The following is a 20,104-nucleotide window of genomic DNA, read 5'->3' on the forward strand; positions in this document are numbered from 1 at the left end:
GACAGTAGTCACCTTTCCCAGTAAGATACTCCCAAGTTGTTAAGATGTGTATCTTTTAACTTTTCTATATTGTACACTACATTTATAGTAGTATACTAATACCCCCCCGCCTTAGGCACTGTAAAAGAAGTCGTGGAAAGATAGGTGCTGTCTGCGTGTGTTAAGATGCTGAAGGCCCAGTGCTCCCCTCACCTCGTGGGCTGGGCTGCCGGAGGGCCGTGGGAAAGGGAGGGAGGGTGGGGGGCAGGCCTGGGTGGGTTGGGGGTGGGCTGAGGAAGAAGGTGGCTGGCTGGTCTGTCCCTTCCTCTTCTTCCCCAGGGTGAAGCATGTCACTGGTCCGTTTTGTCTTCCTTGGCCAGGGCAAAAGCAAAGGCAGTTGAAAGAGGCAACTGTGGCTTTTTTCTATACAGAAAACTACACAGAGGGAAGGAGACAATGCAGAGGAAGTGCTCTGGATTAATTTTCAAAATGATGCCCGCCTGTGGGACAACAGGCCAAGGAAGAGGAGAGGATATGAGTGAATCTGGGGAAGACGGCGACTTCCAGAGGCTGCTGGTCCAGGTTCCCAGTCTCAGTGGGGCTGCTGGACATGCCTCTGCAGGAAAGCCAGGTGCCGCCATCCCTGGGCCTTTCCCCACTTCTTTGTTCCCTCCCTCCCTCCCTCCCTCCCGCTCTATCTGAGATAAATAGAAAAATATCCTTGGATGAGGATTTTAAAAAAAGAAAGAAAGAGGAGGGTGGCTGGCCGAGTCCTGTTGGAGAGGTGGAAGATGGAGTCAGACGGTGGGCCCCACTGCTCTCTGCAGGGTGAATTCCATAGCATGTATACGTCCACGTGTAATTCACGCTACAATCCACTGCCTGGACAACTGGCCAGGCCAACTGTGGGGGCTATTTCATAGGAAAATATTAAGGCAGATTTTGCTTTGCCATGTGTCTGCACACTCGGATACTATTATATAGTGGCACTAAAAACAAAACAAGCTCGCTCTGTCCACTGCCAGCAAAAGGTATGAAAGAAGTAGCTACTGCTCCGGTCAAGATGGTGGTGTAGGTAAGCATGGTACTCAGAACCTCCAACAACCACATCAGAATTACAACTAAATTACAGAACAATCATCATTGAGAACCACCTGAACTCTAGCTGAACAGAAGTCCTATAACTAAGGATACATAGAAGCAACCACAAAATTAATAGGAGGGATGGAGACACAGAATGGGCTGGTCCCTTGCCCACATGTGGTGGTGAAAAATTGGGAGGGATATCTTGGTTGCAAAGGTCCCCCCTGAGAAGCCAGGGTTCCCAGCTCCACATCAGACCCTTCAGCCCAGGGTTCTGGTGCCGAGAAGTCCCCATATAACTTCTGACTATAAAACCCAGCAGGGACTGTGGCTGAGTGAGATGGAGGGCTTCTAGAGTCCCAGGTATTCCTCTTAAAGGGCCTGCGCATGGACTTACTCACTGACGGACTCACTTGCACTGAGCTCCACGCTGGGGCACCAAGGACATATGAGGAGGAAATGAATTGTTTGGCATCAAGGTGAGAGCTGGGGTGCAGCTTTCTCTCAGACAGAAGTGCTGGCAGAGAGCATTGTTCCTTTGCTGAGCCCTCCCCCAAGAGAGCCTGCAGACAGGCACCATATCTGAGTATCCATCCACCTAGCTATCACTGTTTGCCCTGCCCCAGAGATTCCCCGAAACCCTGCCCCACCCAACTTGCAGGCTCACCCAACCCCTTCTAGTGGCGTTTCCATACAAATGGCCTATCTTGGTTCATGTTGCTGACTTTCCTAAAGTCTTTCAATAAGCAGCATCTGGCTTCTGTCTACCCCATACTTGTTGCTAAGTAGCCCAGGCCCAGTACTAGTAGCAGCCAGCCTTGATTCACAATTTGGCCTCTCCAAGGTACCTCCAAGCCCAGCAAAAGTAGCAGCAATTTTCAGATAATTGTGTAGCTTATGCTGGATGGTCCAAGGTAGGGCACAAGCAGGAGCTTACCTTGGCCTGCACCTCCCAGGAGGCCCCAGAGAGAGTACACCCAGTGCACAGCTTCAGACCATGCCGGAGCACTACCCAATCACCTCCACAAGTGATACACTCAAGGGGTAAACTCAGCAGGTACCTGATCCCCAATGAAGTGAGTTCTACTAAATGGGGTCAGTCCCTGCACAGCAGATCCTCCATTGTAGTTGCAGCCAGTCCTCAAAGCCAAATGGCCTAGGGAAAATCCCTCCCATTGACATACCAACAGCAATCAAGGCTCAACTACAATAGGAGGGTGCACACAGGCCACACAGGGGCACACCTGGAGCACCCATGTAGAGTGACTGGAAAGGCTGCGCCCCTGGGCCCTAAAGGACACCTACTACATCAGGCCACTCTACCAAGACTGGCGGCTGTAGCAGCTCTATCTAATACATAGAAACAAACACAGGGAGGCAGCCAAAATGAGGAGACAAAGAAACAAGTCCCAAATAAAAGAACAAAATTCCAGAAAGAGAACTAAACAAAATGGAGACAAGCAATCTATCAGATGCAGAGTTCAAAATATTGGTTAAAAGAACACTCAATGAACTTAGGGACAAAGTAGATTAACTTAGTGAGAACTTTAACAAAAACATAGGAAACTTAAAAACGGAGACAGAAAACATAAAATGGAACCAGTCAGAAATGAAGAATGTTATTACAGGAAATCAACAATGGAGTAGATGAAGCAGAGGATCAATCAGCAATTTGGAAGATAAGGGAGCAGGAAACAATCAGAACAGCAACAAGAAAAAAGAATCCCAAAAAAAGAGAGGACAGTTTAAGGAGCCTCTGGGACAACTTCAAGCATACTAACATTTGTTTTATATCCCTTCCACTCTCTAAGTATGCCCTTGGATGAGGATTAATAATAATAATAATAATAATAATAATAATGACAATTATGATGAAAATCTGTCCTAACCTGGTGAAGGAAATAGACATACAAGTCCAGCAAGTGAACACAGAAAGTTCCAAGCAAGATGAACCCAAAGAGGTCCACACCAAGACACATCATAATTAAAATGCCATTATGTACAAGGGAGCTCCCATAAGACTATCAGTTGATTTCTCAACAGAAACTTTGTACGCCAGAAGGAGTTACATGAAATATCCAAAGACATGAAAAGCAAAGGACCTACAACCAAGATTACTCTACCCAGCAAAGCTATTATTCAGAATTGGAGAGATAAAGAGCTTCCCAGACAAGAAAGCACTAAAGGTGTTCATCACCACCAAACCAGTAGTACAAGAAATGTTAAAGGGTGTTCTTTAAGAAGAAGAAGAACAGAAAAGATAAAAAATGTGAATAACAAAATACATATCTATCAACAATTACTTTAAGTGCAAATGAATTTAATGCTCCAACGAAAAGATATATGGTGGCTGAATGGATGACAAAACAAGGCCCTTGTATACATGTAGATAAGAGACTCACTACAGATCAACAGACACACACAGACTGAAAGTGATGGAAAATATATTTCATGAAAATGGAAACAAACAAAAAAACTGGAGTAACAATACTTATACCAGATAAAACAGACTTTAAAACAAAGGCTATAACAAGAGACAAAGAAGGGCCTAGCAATTCCACTTCTGAGTATCCAAAGAAACTCAAAATACTAAATTGCAAAGACATATATATCCATATGTTTATTGCAGCATTATTTACCATAGCTAAGATATGGAAGTAATCAAAGTGTCTATTAACCTGTTAACTGAGTGGGACGTATTTACATGTCCTAGTGAAAGAGTTCGCGCCCGTTATATGCTGTGTAATTAAAAAGGGAATTCCCTGGTTAACAGGTTAGTAAATGACTGGCTAAAGAAATGGTGCATGTATACAATGAAATATGATTCAGCCACTGAAAAAATGAAATCTTGCCATCTGCAACATGGATGGACCTACAGAATATTGTGCTGAGTGAAATATGTCAGAGAAAAACAAATGTCAGATGATTTCACTTATATGTGGAATCAAAATATGACCAAGCAGAACAGAGAGAGATTCATAGATACAGAGAACATTTTGACAGTTGCCAGATGGAGTAGGGTTTGGGGGATGGGTGCAAAAGGCGAAGGGATTTAGAAGTACAAATCAGTAGTTACAGAATAGTCATGGGTATGTAAAGTACAGCATAGGGAATATAGTCAATAGTACTGTAATAATTATGTATTGTGTCAGATGGGTTCTAGATTTATTGGGGTGATCACTTCATAAGTTATATAAATATAGCCTAATTTCTGGGTTATACATCTGAAACTAATATAATATTGTATGTCAACTGTAATTTAAAAATAAAAAATATTTTTACAAATAGTAGCTATTGCTTACTGCACACCTACTATGTACCATATACTATAAAAAATCTTGTTTAAGCTTTACAATATCTGTGCAAGACCATATCACTGTCAGGTGTCATGAGGCATCACTCTGTGATTTACAGTGCAGATGAGCTTGCTCCAAACAGCGCTGACGCTCCGTCTGGCTCACATCTCTCTGGTTGGAGGTGGCTCGCCCCTGCCGCAGTCGCCCTGTTCGCCTGCCCTTAGATTAGAATTACAGAGAGATGGGGAAACTCTTGGGAGAGGCAAAGCCACGAGGGCAGGAAAGTTCCTCATTCAGCTGCACCTAGCAACAAAAGCCACTCCCCCCGGAGGGAAGAGAACATGTGTTTTCAGATCACTTTCCTTTGGAAAGGTTCGAAGTCTCTCTTTTTTTTTTTTAATCCTCACCCGAGGACATTTTTTCATTTTTTGTTCAGATAGAGTGGGAGGGAGAGAGAGGAAGAGAGAGAGAGAGAGAGAAACATCAACATGAAAGGGACACATCGAGTGGTTGCCACCTGCACAACCCAACCAGGGCTGAGGACAAACTGCAACCAAAGTACATGCCCTTAGCGGAAACTGAACCCGGTCTCTCTGTACCGCAGGCTGACGCTCTGACCACTGAGCCAAATCGGCCAGGGCTCGAAGCATCTTATAACCATTATTACTTCATCCCTTGTATTATCCTTGTGACATAGGTGTCAATTGTCTGGCTTTTAGCAGATGGAGCAACTGCAGCATGAGAAGACTGGCCAACCTCACCTAGACAGAGGGCTGAAGACAAGCCAGTTTCTGGACCCCAGAACCAGTGAGGCATCACACGGCACCCAGGCCTGTCTGTGGATTGCTGCCACGGGAGAAGGTCTTAAACTCGGAGAAGATGAAAGCATTCACTTCAGCTGCTAAAAAAATTTTTAGGTACTGTAAGTGGCTTTACCTCGCAAGGAAATTATGAGAGACTGTGTGAAAATGCCCAATATTCAGGGAAGAAATGGACTCTATGTTTGGGGGGAGGGGAACAAAACATGTACATAGTTTTTGCTTTCAGATCCCAACTACTGACATGACAGTACAGGCGGACTTTCAGGTCTGGAGGTGGACATGCAGCAGTGGTAAAGCTGAAGGTTGACTTTTCAAAACAAGACACTTAGAGTCCACCCCAGGGGGGGCTGTTTCCCCCCTGAGATCATGTGGCTTGAATCATCACAACAGACAAGCAGAAGCATTTCCACTTCACTGGGACCCAGGACTTACAGGAAATTACTCTTCTGCATGTCTGATCGCTATGGAAATTGATTTTCTGCAGATAGCTGAAAGTACACAGCCGCCTGGGCTGCATGCCCTCCAGATCTGCGCCCGAGAGCGGACTTCCGCCTCCTGACTGAAGCTCCGGGGTCTCCGGAGCAGCAGGTGGGTCCACCCTCTGGCTGGAGAGTTCCCTTTGCGGAACCCCTGTGCCCTGCATTTCAGAGGTCTTATCTGCAGTCTCTGGCAACTATAATGTGGTCACATGTAGCTACTGCAGCAGGGGAGAGAAGATGCTAGATGCCCTGGCATGATGATGCTGGTTTGAAGCCACAAAGTGAGGGACACTTCTCTTCATGATGTTAAAGTACATAGAAACAGGTCCGGGCTCGCAAGAAAACAGGATTGCCCACTGCTCGTTCAGTTGATTTCTGAGGGTGGAGTACTGGCCACATCTGTTACTTGTGCCTATCAACTTGTCGATCAGGAGAAATGTCCTTATCACTCTTTACTCCCATCTTCAGCCTCTTGAGATTCTAATGGTCATGTTCTATCCAGCCTCTGAGGAAAAGCACACAGCCCAGCAACTTCCATGAAAAGACAGATGGAAAGACCTTGGGAGTGGGGGTACGAGACCCAGGCACACTTCAAGAGCGTCAGTGCTGGGTCTGGAACGGAAAATACTCTTGTTCTAGAATGCAAGTAGTGTATGTCTCAGCTTTACACGTGGCTGCTTACGTTCTTGATCAAAACAAGCCATTTGTGCTTGGTAGACAGTGCAGGTTGCTGACTCGTATTTATAAAACAAGAGCTCCGTAGCTCCTTGGAGATGAAAGCACTGAACTGAAACAACACGTCAACGTGCACACACAAACACAAAACTGATGAGCAAAGAAGAACTGGTTGCTGTCGATACTGCTGGAACATGGGGCGGCCGGGTACATTGGGAAGGTACCCCCCAGGGTGCTCTTTCGCCAGGGCAGGTCAAGGGCCCAGGGTTTGTCTGCATTTCCTTCTAAGCACTTCTAGCCTTTCTTTCCCTTAGGCTGTTAAACATCAGCGTTTACACAGAAACCTCTCACTGACAATGTCTCACTGACGACTGCTCATCTCCCTTTCAGACACTGTCCCTTCCGCTCCCTCTCTGCCACACCAACTCCCCAGGCAAAACAGGGCCCCCCTATTTCCAGCACAATTTCAGGCTGACTGAGTGGCCAAGAAGGAAAGGTCAGCTTCATGCTGGACTCCTCCATTCACAGTTCGCCACCCATCACCCCAGTCTTACCTCTGGAGTCTCTCAGACGGCTTGTGACTCTCCAGCCCGGTTGCCACGGCCACCACCTGCCCTGGTTCCAGCTCGGCCTCCAGCACACTGTCGCGCTGGTTTCTAACTGGTCTCCTGTCTCCTAGTTCTCCCATCCCCATCTATCTCCCCTGCTGCCCCCAGCCCAGACGAACTTTCCAATCTGCTGATGGCACTCCCCTACTGGAAACCCTGAGTGGTACTTCTCTGCCTGACGGCTGGAGGTCAGGACTGAGGAGACCGGTCTCTGTGCACCCAGGACGGTGAGGCTCCCCACAGCACTTCCTATGCTGAGTCACAATGGTCTGCTCCACGTGTGTCTTCAGCAGTCAACCCGGAGCTCCACGGGGCTAGGAACGGGATTTATTCCTTTCTGCTCCTCAGTGTCCAGCCTAAAGCCTGGACTGAAAACGATGCAAAAGCAGAATGACAGAAGATGCCAGCCCCTGAAACACTGGCGGGTCTAATCTGAACAACCTTGCCTTGCTCAGAATGGCTCACGTGCCTAACAGATGGGCCTGAGGATCATTTTGCAACAAGGCCAAAGATTAGGGGCTCTGGGGATAGGTGTGGGGCCTTTGGAGAACTAGATAAAATTGGTACAATATGCTGCATAGGTAAAAGGGTAAACAGTCTGAGCAGGAGGAAGATGTCTATGTTTTAGAAAGTATTCCAGAACACTTGCTTAAATAGGTTCACTGTAGGCCTGAAACTGCCTTGGTTTTAAGGAGAATTTTTAAAAGAAGCTTAAACATGTTGGCTAAAACATGATCCTGACTGGGAGATGTGTCCCCTCAGAGGGCAGAAGGTTGGTGCCGTTGGCTACTATTACACAGAGACGATGCTCTTAACTTCTACAGTCACAACAAAAGCCTCCTTGTGGGCCCGAGGGGTGTCACCTCAATAAATATTCACAATGACAAAATCCAGGTCCCCCACAACAAGAGGGCTCAGGGCCATCCAAGTGAACTCCATAACCTTATTAGGAAGAGGATAAAAAGAAACAAGACTTCCCAAACTAAGAATGCACTTTGTTGCTTCCATGAAAATGACTCTATCTGTGCTCAAAGAAGTTCTGAAAGAACGCAGTCACTACTCAGAAGCAGACTTTGGTAACAGGAGGTAATACTCCACTTCTGTTAGTTTTCTTCGTCTTCTTTCTCCCTGCATTAGTTTCTAAGGGAAGCACTCCAGCCTATCAGAGGACCTGTGAAGTTATGCCGGGGCCGGGGTAAAAAAAAGGCAAAGCAATCCTGCAGGTAAACAATTGTTCTTGACCTTAGGAATAACAACCACATCTGTTGTGATTTTTGCATGAAGAAAACCTATATTTCTGTTTAAAAAGAAAAGATGGTAAATCTGAAACATTTCAGAGCTTCCAAAACAAGCCACACTTCCTTCGAACAGCCTCCTAGAAAAGCTAATTATGTTGGCCAGTGACTACGGCCCCATGCAACCTCCCTGAATAAGACTTCCTTCAGCATCAAAGGCGTGAACAGAAAGAGGTAAGTTAAGGAATGTAACAAATAATATGGCTCTGTTAATTCCGTATGATGCACTCATTTGCTTTATGTGCATGTGTTCCCATCTGATTTTAAAAAGCCTAACAATCGCCCGGCCAGTGAGGCTCAGTGGTGGAGCATAGATCCAGGCACCAAGAGGTCGCCGGTTCGATTCCTGGTCAGGGCACATGCCCAGGCTGTGGGCCAGATCCCCGGTGAGGGGCATGCAGGAGGCGGCCAATCGATGTTCTCTCTCATTGATATTTTCATCTCTCTCTCCCTCTCCCTTCTCTTTCTAAAATCAATAGAGAAAAAAAAAAGTTTGAAAAAGCCTAACAATTACATTTCTAACTGTTGAAGAGAGAACTGGAGGTAGAAGGTAGAAGATGAAAACTCTCCATGTCCTGGTGGCCCTGGACCCTCCCCTGAAGTTCGTGTCATCTTCCGGTAGAGCAAGTCCTGGCCCCTCCCCCTAAGACCCAAACCAGGCTGCCTGTCAGACAGGCTCGTCGACGTGGAGGTGTGTGGCCTGGCATGAATCTAAGTTCATGTCTGTGGGAAGGAATTCATTTCCACATTTGAAAATAGGTCCCAAGCACAAAACATGACTAAAACTGTGGGTCAGAAAGGAGAGTAATGTTGGCTCTTTTTGAAATTTTTCAAGTTGTCCCCCTGCCCCCGTTTGAATACCAATTTTGTTATTAGAAATATGTTTTGGGGTGTTTGTTTTTAGTGCTTAAATGAAGCACTAAAGGAAATTAGAAGAAAAGGGTTGGAATAAATCTAATCCAAACTGTGAGGTGGGTCTTAAACTCCTCCACGAATCCCTGCAGGTGGTCAGCCAGACTAAAACTGGACACCCCCAAGGGAGAGGGTCTCCTTTCCAGAGCAAGCTTGCAGCGCAGAGCGCGGGGGAGCCGTACAGGACTCACTGCAATCTGGGCCAGCTCCCTTGCTGACTGAGGGACCTTAGAGCTATTTAACCTCCGGGAGCCCCAGTTTCCTGGTGTGGATAAGAGCAGAGGCTCCAGAGCCTGGTGCCTGCCACGTGGAGCGGTGACAGCCCCGGCTGCTCGCTCAGCCCCTCGGCACCTCACTCCTCCTTTTTGTTGTTGTTAATCCTCAATGGAGGATATTTTTTCCACACATTTTTAGAGAGAGTGGAAGGGAGGAAGAGGGGAGAGGGAGACAGAGAGGGAAAAAGAAACATTGATGTGAGAGACAAATCGATAGGCTGCCTCCTGCATGCGCCCTGACGAGGGCCGGGGATCGAACCTGCAACCCAGGTAGTACATGCCCTTGACCGGGAATAGAACTTGCGACCCTTCAGTGTATGGGTGGATGCTTTAACCACTGAGGCACACTGGCCAGGGCTCTCAGTCCTCTTACTGGCAAAACTGGGATAAAAATACAATACACCAGAGAGTGCTGTCTGGAAGATTAACTGAGAACCTGCATATAGTAAAAGAAGTGTTGGCTTATAATAATCATGATGATGATGATGATGATGATGATGAAGAAAAAGAAAGAGGAGGAGGGAGCAGAGGTGTGCTACAATGAGGACCCACTGGAGCCTAAATATGTGCTTGATACGCAGAAGCTGATTATTGCTCTAACCATGCCAATCATTGATTGAGCACCTACTTTTCATGTTACCCCCTTTAATCTTCTGCGAAAGCCTGCCAGAAAGGGTAGAAAATGGGGATTGGGAGCGACAAAGTGACCTGCTGTGAATGTTATACATGGGAAGGGGCAGAGCTGGGGTTAGAAACTGGAAGAGCCTGACTTCAAACCCTGGGCTCTTACTACTACACCACAGTTCACCTTCGGTTACACAGTGTTTCCTTCTATCAAACCATATTAACTGCATCCACCCCAACTTTGAGAACTTTCCTCTCTTCCATTGTTTTCCATAGCAGCTGAGGCCGCACAGTGTTCTTGGCTTGCCTCACACACCATTTTGGGGACTCCTGACTCAGGGGCTCCCAGCTGGGACCTCTGGCTCCCAATATCCAGGTGGGCCCATTTCTAAGTTTGGCGGACCCCCCTGGGGCTCCTGCAGGTTGGGCCAGGTCTCTGCCTCTATTAAGAGAGGAAGACTGAACTTTCTCGGTCTAATAAGCAAACCGTGGCAGGGGCATTTTTAACATTAAAAGCAAAACTAGGCTCGCCCTGGCCAGTTTGGCTCAGCAGTTAGAGCATCAGCCCACGGAACAAAGAGTCACGGGTTCGATTTCAGCCAAGGAAACATACCTAGGTTGTAGTTCAGTCCCTGGCCCTGGTCGGGGTCTGCAGGAGGCAACCAGTCAATGTGTCTCTTTCACACCGATGTTTCTCTCCCCCCACCCCCTGCCTCCCTCCTTCCCACTCTATCTGAAGATAAATGGAAGAAAAATATCCTCGGGTGAGCATTAAAAAAAAAATAAGTAAAACTTAGGCTCTTAATTCCTAAATTGGTCCTCACCTTTTTTCTTCTGGGATGTTCTCCAACAGCATTTGAAGGAAATCCTGGAATAAGAAAAAAGCGAACCATTAAAGATGTCCACGATGAATCAGGGCCAGGCGCTCTGCCAGAGCCTGAGCGCTCCCAGCTGCTGCCGCTCACCTGCTCCGAAGCTGGGCCCGTGCTCTATTATTAGACCAAATACCCAATTTATTAATGACCAGGGCTTCGATCCAATCAGGTAAAGAGATTTGTTTTGTAAAGACCACAAACAAATTGAAAAATGTAATGTTTATTATTTTGACCTACACCAGCAGTTTATCTCATTTCGTGTTTCAACTACTTTTGAAAGGCTGGCCGCTGGCCGCAGCATAAAGCACTGTCCCTCTCTACCGAGCTCTCCCCAGACGCTGAGAGGCTGGCGATTAAACTGCAACTAACTTTCTCATGTTGCTCTATGGAAAGATAAGAACAAAACTCCAGAAGATTAACACCCCAGTGGAGGGACACCGTCACTGCGCAGAAGCTCCAGGCTCCCTGCCCGCCTTCCGCCTCTCCCGGCCACGGGGCAGGTGCCCCACCCCATGACATTTAGGGTGTTTCAATAATAGATTTTTTGACCATAAGGACATGACTTACAACACAGCCATTGTTTCCTTTACTATGGAAAATGTCAAACATTCAAAAGTAGACAAAAGAGTATAATTAACCTTCATGTACCCATCAACCCACAGCCATTCTGCCCCATCCACTTATCTGCCGCCTGTATTATTTAGGAGTGAATCCCAAATATTACATAATTTCATCAATCCATATTTCAGTAAATAGCTCTAAAAGATCAGGACTCTTTTAAAACATAACCACAATACCATAAGGCCTAAAAAAAAAATCATATAGGAACGTTCAAATCACTTTTTATACTTAATTGATTATTATGACAACCTTTTCAGTTCATCTAATTCTGGAATCTTGATTTGGCCTCAACTAGGACTATCAGATAAAATATAGGATACCCAGTTAAATCGGGGGCATATTTACACCAAAAAAAGTATTTGTTGTTTATCTGAAATCCAAATTTCACTGGGTGTTGTGCATTTTTATTTGCTAAATTGGTGTAAACCTTCTGTCATGTAAAGATTCTGTAAGATACATTTTTGTGTGTTTGTTTATCCTCACCAGAGGACATTTTTTCATTTATCTTCAGATAGAGTGGGAGAAAGGGGGGAGGGGAGAGAGAGAGAGAAACATCGATGTGAGAGAGCATATCAACTGGCTGCCACCCACACGACCCCAACCGGGGCCGGGGACAAACTGCAACTGAGATATGTGCCCTCAGTGGGAACCGAACCCGGGACTCTCTGGTCCACAGGCGGACGCTCTAACCGCTGAGCCACACGGGCCAGGACTTGGTAAGATACACTTTGGAAAAATATATAACATGAAACAAACAATAACAACATTTAACTTTCTTCGGATCTATGCTTGAAGATTTTCTTTTAATAAACTGAAACTCTTTTAAAGCAGATCCTTGCAAAAGGGCACACGTGTGTCAGCTCAGATGACCGACGATGTCCCTTCAGATGGAAGCCGAAGCCCCCACCCCAGGCCGCAGATCCCAGGCAGTGCAGGGCTCTGGTGAGACCCCTTTACCTCAGGGTGCGAGGTGGAAGCAGCAGCGCAAACCCGCAGATTGCAAACAGATGGGATCGGAGAGGAGTGGGAATCTGCAAACAATTTGTATGACAAGGTGTTCTTTTTCTATCATCGCACTAGGCACAGCCGTCTCTGCACTGAGAAGGCAGCAGACCTTTCCATGAGCTTATGGGTGCTTAGGTCCATTTCTACAGAGGCGAAGTCTCCTGATTAAGGGCAGCATGAAAAATTTACTTCCTGCAACCTCTGTTCTCCTTCTAAGACTTTACTTGTCTATTGCTGCTTTGCTCAAAATACATGATACCAAGAATACCAACTAATGTTAAAAGCATGGATCACGCAGTTAAAAGGGAAGGGACAACCCTCACATCTGAAGGCCTTCCTTGCCTGCCGTGGACACAGTATATGGAGGAAAATGCCAAAGGAAATGACAATATTTAGAATGTGAAGAATTATTTTTGCTTGAGGTTCTTAAAGTTATTATTTCTTATTTTAATAAAATAATTATTTTGTAAAAATGTTGAATTAGAAATTAATGTATCACAATTGATTTATTAATAGATTGATTACTTTGTGGATATTTCAAATGTAGCAAGTATTCCTGCTTCTTAAAAATCCAAGCACTGTAAGTATAATTTCTTACAAATTTCACTTCATTATCTCCTTAGAGCCCATATCAATTTATCCCATATTTGTCCAGTAATTTATGCTCCATTATGTGAGTGTGTGTGTGGGGGGGGCTTACATTAACTCAATGGCAAGGGGGGAATTTAATTGCATGAGAAGCAGGAAATGCAGAGTTAATCTTAATTCTGCCCTTTTGCATTTTCCAGTTACAATTGGATCTTTCTTTACAGGACTGCAGAGCAGTGTTCCAGAACTTTTAGTAAATACAGAAAAAGTACAGGAGACCCGCAAGAAACCCTGCTTCATTTTTAAGAAAGATACCTATCCCACCTCCTAGCAGGTGGCCATTGGCCTCTTTCTGCCTCAAAGCTGAGTCTGCAGGGCACATAGCAGCTAGCTGGAGGCTGCCAACCAATGCTGGAGAGGACAGGGCAGGGGATCACACTGGGTCACAAAAGCCCAACACCATGAACATATCTAAGACGTGGTGCCCCTATTCCCACAGGCTATGTGAGTGTCATCCACAGTGCAGGGATTTCTCTTCCGTCTTGGGACCCATCTGTAAGGCTGGTGGCTCACACGAAAGGGGAGTCACATGACCAGAAAATGGACAGCTGGAAGAGAAATCAAAACCACCAACTACCTCCCCTCTTTGTTCCTGAACCCCACCCCCCTATAAAACTTTCCTGGGCTGCCATAACAGCGGGACTTCCCTGGCCCCCTCCACGTGGACCAGCGAACCTCACCCGGGAAGCTTCAGTAAAACTTTTACCTGCTTTTGCGGCTCCATTTCTTTCTTCCTCCACGAGATACTTTGCCAAAACCCGGGATCAAGGAGTTTGAGCCCGCCTGGGCCGCTCCTCTCCCTCCCTCGGAGGAAGACCAGGGACCACCGACCTTCCACCCAGCGTACGGTGTGGTAAGTCCCCCTGCCTCTGGCCGCTCCTCAGTTCCCTCGGCCTCCGGGGCTCCCTGTCCCTAATCGCGGCTGCATCAGAGACCTCTTATCCACTCCCAGTGCGTGGGGTTCCGGGGAGACATCCCGGCCGCCCCCCACTCTATCCCTCCGTCCGGTGACCAGAGATTGAGTTGGGGGACGCCAGTTCTCATCTCTGTTCACTCCAGGACTGGGGCCGACCACGGGCAATCAGGACTCTCCACCGGATCCAAAAACACCTCTAGGGTGTCTCATTTTAAATCTCTCAAAAATAGATCCCTCCCTAAAGAAGAAGAAACTGTTCTTCTCCACTGTGGCCTGGCCACAATACCCATTGGACAACCAGACCAGATGGCCTCCTGAAGGGACTTTCGCTTTTACCATACTCACCGACTTGGGAAACTTTTGCCAAAGAAATGGGAAATGGTCGGAAATCCTGTATATTCAGGCTTTTTGGTATTTGCGATCCCGTCCTAACCTCTGTGCCTCCTGTTCCACGGCACAGGTCCTCCTAGCTAAAGACACCCCCTCCAGACCCTCCGCTCCTGACCTCTCCTCATTTGCTGACCCCCAGAGGAACTGTCCCTGCCTCCCATCTGGCCTGACCCCACTCCTAACTCTCCTCCACCTCACCCTGACCCGTCCGCCTCTAACCCTCCTCCGCCCTCCATCTCGACTCCCACTCTCCCCTCCCCTGTCAGCGCCCACACGCGGTCACATCATGACCCACGGGAAGGAGCCGACCTCCTCTGCCCTCTTCGTGAGGTAGCGGGAGCAGAGGGACTTGTGTGGGTCCATGTCCCCTTCTCTCTCTCCCATCTATCCAGGCCGGCCAACGGGCCCATCGCTTGAGCTCCTCAGCCTCATGGACAACTGATGTGGCCTCATGGACGACTGATGTGGCCCAGACTCGAGGATCCCAATCAGCCCTGCCGAGCCCAGGGTAAAGCTGCAGGAAGCGGGTAAGTCCATCTCATTCCTGGTGGACACGGGGGCTACCTTCTCTGTTCTGCCATCTCACTCCGGGCCTCTAGTCCCTTCTCAGGTCTCGTATGGGAATTGATGGGACACCCTCCTTTCCCCTCTGCACACAGCCTCTGTCATGCAGTCTAGACGGGCACCCCTTTTCACACTCCTTCCTAGTTATGCCCTCTTGCCCTGTGCCCCTCCTGGGCCGAGACATATTACAAGGTCTTGGGGCTACTATCCAAATGACATCACACCGAACGGTTTCCTCTCATCTTCTCTTACCCCTCCTCACCGAAGACTCTCCCACTACCACCGACCACCTTCCTTCTCTCGAACCCTCTATCTCCCCAGACGTTGTCAACCCTCGAGTCTGGGACACCTCTACCCCGATAATAGCCACCCACCACACTCTCATTCAAATTCGACTGAAGGACCCTTCACAATACCCATCGAGGCCCCAGTTCCCCATTTCGGCGACTCACTGCCGGGGCTTAAACCTATAATTACCCTTCTCTTAAGTCAGGGTCTACTGATCCCCACCGATTCACCTAGCAACACCCCTATCCTTCCTGTTCAAAAACCCTCAGGGGCATACCGCCTTGTCCAGGACCTACGTTTAATAAGCGAGGCAATCGTCCCCCTCCGTCCGGTAGTCCCCAACCCTTACTCCTCACTTACACACATCCCTCCAGTACCACCCACTTTACTGTCCTCGACCTTAAAGACGCTTTCTTTACTGTTCCTCTTCACCCTGACTCTTACTTCCTATTTTCCTTTACCTGGACCGACCGGGACACCAACATAGTTCAGCAACCCACCTGGACTGTCTTGCCACAGGGGTTTCGAGACAGCCCACACCTATTTGGACAGGCTCTGGTGCGGGATCTCGCTTCCTGTCCACTCGAGCCCAGTACCCTTCTTCAGTACATAAATGACCTCCTCCTCTGCAGCCCTTCGCTGTCCGCCTCGAGCCAGCACACTGCTACTCTCCTTAACTCCCTCGGCTCCAGGGGACACCGTGTCTCCTCCGCTAAAGCCCAACTTCACACCAAGTCTGTCCCTTACCTAGGTGTTTCTCTAACCCCTACCACCAGAGGCCTCACTCTAGACCAGACCCAAGCCCTCCGCAACCTCCAGCCACTTAAAACTGCAGAACAGATCTCCTTCCTTGGTTTGATCGGTTTCTTTAGATAATGGATACCTAATTTTCCCTCCTAGCCAAGCCCCTCTACGTAGCAGCCAGAGAGGTCCCTGCAGGACCTCTCACTTCACCCAGCACTGTAAAAAGGGCCTTCTCCACCCTCTGGGACACTTTAATCTCTTCCCCTCCCCTCGCTCTGCCTGATCCCAGACTCCCTTTTCACAGACGAGAAACACGGGAATGCGGTGGGAGTCCTGGCCCAACCGATAGGGCCCACCTACCGCCCAGGGGACAGTGTCCTCCTACGGGAACTCCAACCGGCTCCTTACAACCCAGGTGGACGGGACCTCATACAGTAATATTAACCACCCCCACAGCAGTCAAGCTCCTGGGGCAGGCGCCCTGGTACCATGTTTCCCGCCTCACACTGGCTCCACACCAAGATCACTGGCAGTCTGAGCCCTTGGGCCCCACCCGGAACCTGGGCCCTATGGCTCCTCCTCCTCCTGACCCTCCCTCAGGGAAACGTCACCACAAGTAACTGGATCAATGCCTATGTCTGGCGGTTCTATATCCAAGAAAGCTGGACACAATATTGGGTAACTTCCGCTCATGTCACAGCCACGGGGACTGCCAGCCCGGCGGCCTTCGGGCAGCGGTAACTGTCACAGCCCCACATTCTAAAATGAAAAGTATACCTGATGCGGGTAGTTCCGCTGTCTGCTTCGTCTACAATCAGACTCAAGACTACTGCCGATGGTGGCCTGAGACATGTGGAGGTCCCTAACGCTCATGTAAAAGAAATTATTTCCAGCCAAGTGATTTTAAACTCATTATCAAGGTGCCCTGGGATGAGAGCTGGGTAAAGAGGGTAGAGGGAAAAGTCTATAGATGGCACTCAGATGCTTACCCATCAGGCACCCTGAAAAAATTTCGGACCTATACCTGCGTCGTCTCAGAAGCCACAGAACAACTGGGCCCGGTGTCCAGCATCATCCTCTGTAATGAGGCTGCTCTGGACAGCCACCTACAGCCCTGGCTGGATGTGCACTCTAATCCGTTCTCCTGGTTGGCCCTGATCCGCCAAGGGACTGAAATCCTAAACCACTCCGGACTGGGCATGGGAGGTGGCGCCATAGGCCACAGCATAACCACCGCTTCCCAGCTGGAAGAAAAACTCCATATAGCTGTGGAGGCGTCAGCAACATCCCTAGCCTTCCTCCAGCGCCAGATCACCTCCCTCGCTCAGGTTACACTCCAAAATCAATAGGCACTAGACCTAATGACAGCAGACAAGGGAGGGACCTGTCTCTTCCTCCAAGAACAATGTGCTACTACATCAATGAGACTGGTCTAGTAGAAGAAAGTATCAACGTCCTGGATCGTCTGCAAGACGAGCTCCGCAGGAGGCAGACAGAGGATAACCCTTACTCAGGATGGTGGCAATCACCATCTTTTACATGGACTGCACCCATCCTAGGCCCTCTCATAATTATCCGTATATTACTGATGTTTGCTCCTCTTTTCCTCAGATTTTTGCAGAGCCAGAGCCATATGAGTTTTCTCGAGTGGCTGTGAACCAGATGTTGCTTCACCCCTACATGCGACTCCCAACTCAGCCGCTGGCCACCGACCTCCCCGACCCACGATGCCCCTATCCAGCAGGAAGCAGCCAGACAGAAAGTGGCGCCCTTATCTAACACAAAAGGTCGGAATGTAAGGCCTGCGGGCTCGGGGAGTCATGTGACCCAGGAGCCACACAAACGGGGAGTCACATGACCGGGAAATGGAGGGCCCGAAGAGAAATGGAAACCACCAATCAAGTATTTCCCCTTTGTTCCTCAACCCTACCCCCCTGCCCCTCCTGGGCAGCCGTAACAGTGCAACTTCTCTGGCCCCCTCCACGTGGACCAGTGACCCTCGCCCGGGAACGCTTCAATAAAACTTTTGCCCGCTTTTGCAGCTCCGTTTCTCTTTCTTCCTCAGCGAGATACCTTACACCATCCAATCCAAGAAGACACTTGGTTTCATCCGGGCAGTCACTGTGCCATCCGTCAGTGGAATCAGCCCAGCCGGCCCTCCTTACTACTTTCATAGACCTAATCTTTAACCCCATGATGCTGGTTCTCCTGTTCATTTTTGTTTTGTTTTGATTTTTGTAAGCTGGCATATACCCCTGCAGTGGACTCATCATGGAAGCTCTTCCCCACTCTCCATCACAGAATGACATGAAAGAAAGATGCCTCCTATGATTCTTCCTTCCCTCACTATCTCCTTTCAATTGTTTGATCCATCTTCACTCTTCCCTTCAGCATATTGGCACTTTCATAAGAGTGACTTACAAATCTTCAATAACTGGACAAGGAGGGTTTTCCTTCCAGGCTGATTCCAGGATCACTGACAGGATTTAAAACACTACAGTGATCTAGGGTCATGGACAAACTTGGCTAGCAACAAATGCACCTCTACCGTGTGCCTGGAAAGAAATTTTACATCAACAAAATCCTACTGTTTTTCAGTGTGCCAGGACAACATTTTATCTGGATTCCCCACAGCTGTTACAAGCCCAAACCCCATTCAAAGAATACGTTCTTTGGGAATTTTTGTTTTCATCTTCTACTCTCCTAATAGTCTATATGCTAACCAGGTCAGTCCCAGACAGCTAATTTTGACTAACATCTAACAACACTAAATTAAGCATTATGATTAAAATGAAAACTACACCGGTTTTGGCAGATGGCTAATTTGGTAATCATTTTTTAGTCCTGGTGAAAGTATTCAATAAAAAGCAGGTGTATGTAGATTCTATGGGATAAATTGGCATTGGCTAGACAGTTACACAGGATTATCAATTTCTGTCAGATGCTTTATGAATAAATACCATGGTCACAGGGAGAGAAGGCAGTAGAGGCAAAGCAAACAATCAAGTGTCGGCAGGGTGAGAACTGACAAGAAATGAAATGGGCGGAAGAAGTCATGGTCAAGCTCAAGAAAGCAGTTTTATTTTATTTTATTTATTTATTTTTAAAATAGGTTTTTATTGATTTTTTTAGGGAGAGAGAGAAACATCAACATGAGACACATTGAACGGCTGCCTCCTGCACGCCCCCTACTGGGGACCAAGCCCCCAACCCGGGCGTGTGCCCTGACCAGGAATTGAACAGAGACCTCTCAGTCCATGGGACAATGCTCAATCCCCTGAGCCACACCAGCTGGGCAAGAAAGCAGTTTTAATTGGGGCTGGAAAGATGATAATACTAAAATGCTGGACAGGTGGGACATTTAGAATGGAAAGAACTGAGAAGTAAATTGGCAAAAGAAGAAATCGAGAGGCTTTTGAGTAAAGAAACTGGACAATAGCCTTCTTCATCAATATTATTAATATTATAAATAAAATTAATTAGCAATATAAACAAAAACACGATTCACTTAAAAAAATCAGCAAAAACTTCACCAACAGCATTCAAACCAGGAGAGAAGGCAGTAGAGGCAAAGCAAACAATCAAGTGTCGGCAGGGTGAGAACTGACAAGAAACGAAATGGGCAGAAGAAGTCATGGTCAAGCTCATCCTTGTGGCATACACTCCAAAGAGACAACTAAGGAAAGAAATATGAGATCCCAACACAGCTTCCAACCCTCCTCCTGTACCACCTCCAACCTTATGTTTAGCAGCAGTGGGATGGACAAATTGTCTGACCTCTGTAAATTCTCACATATACCTACACATTTGGGAAGAAACAGGACTATCTTTATCTTCACTCTTTTTGACTGGGAGCGACTGGAAATGTTTGCTGGGGAAAGACACCTGGGAAATAAACAACTGAGGATGACACTGATGAACTAACGGTATAGGTTCTGACTCCAAGCTGAATTAGTGGAACAATGTTAATTGAGGGAGTAGCTGCAGTAGGAAAAAGGTGCATCCA

The 20,104-nt window shown here is 47.6% G+C and overlaps 1 protein-coding gene across 1 annotated transcript in view; it reads right to left on the bottom strand.

Annotated features, from left to right (window-relative positions):
* Positions 1-20,104, bottom strand: part of LOC118629797 (aminopeptidase O (putative)) — a 339,962-nt gene that overhangs the window by 103,628 nt on the left and 216,230 nt on the right. The window contains exon 11 of the mRNA XM_036261438.1: positions 10,872-10,915. Within this exon, the coding sequence (XP_036117331.1) occupies positions 10,872-10,915 (44 nt within the window). The remainder of the gene's footprint in view (positions 1-10,871; positions 10,916-20,104) is intronic.

This window comes from Molossus molossus, unplaced genomic scaffold, assembly GCF_014108415.1.
Source record: "Molossus molossus isolate mMolMol1 unplaced genomic scaffold, mMolMol1.p scaffold_m16_p_14, whole genome shotgun sequence".
NCBI lineage: Eukaryota > Metazoa > Chordata > Mammalia > Chiroptera > Molossidae > Molossus > Molossus molossus.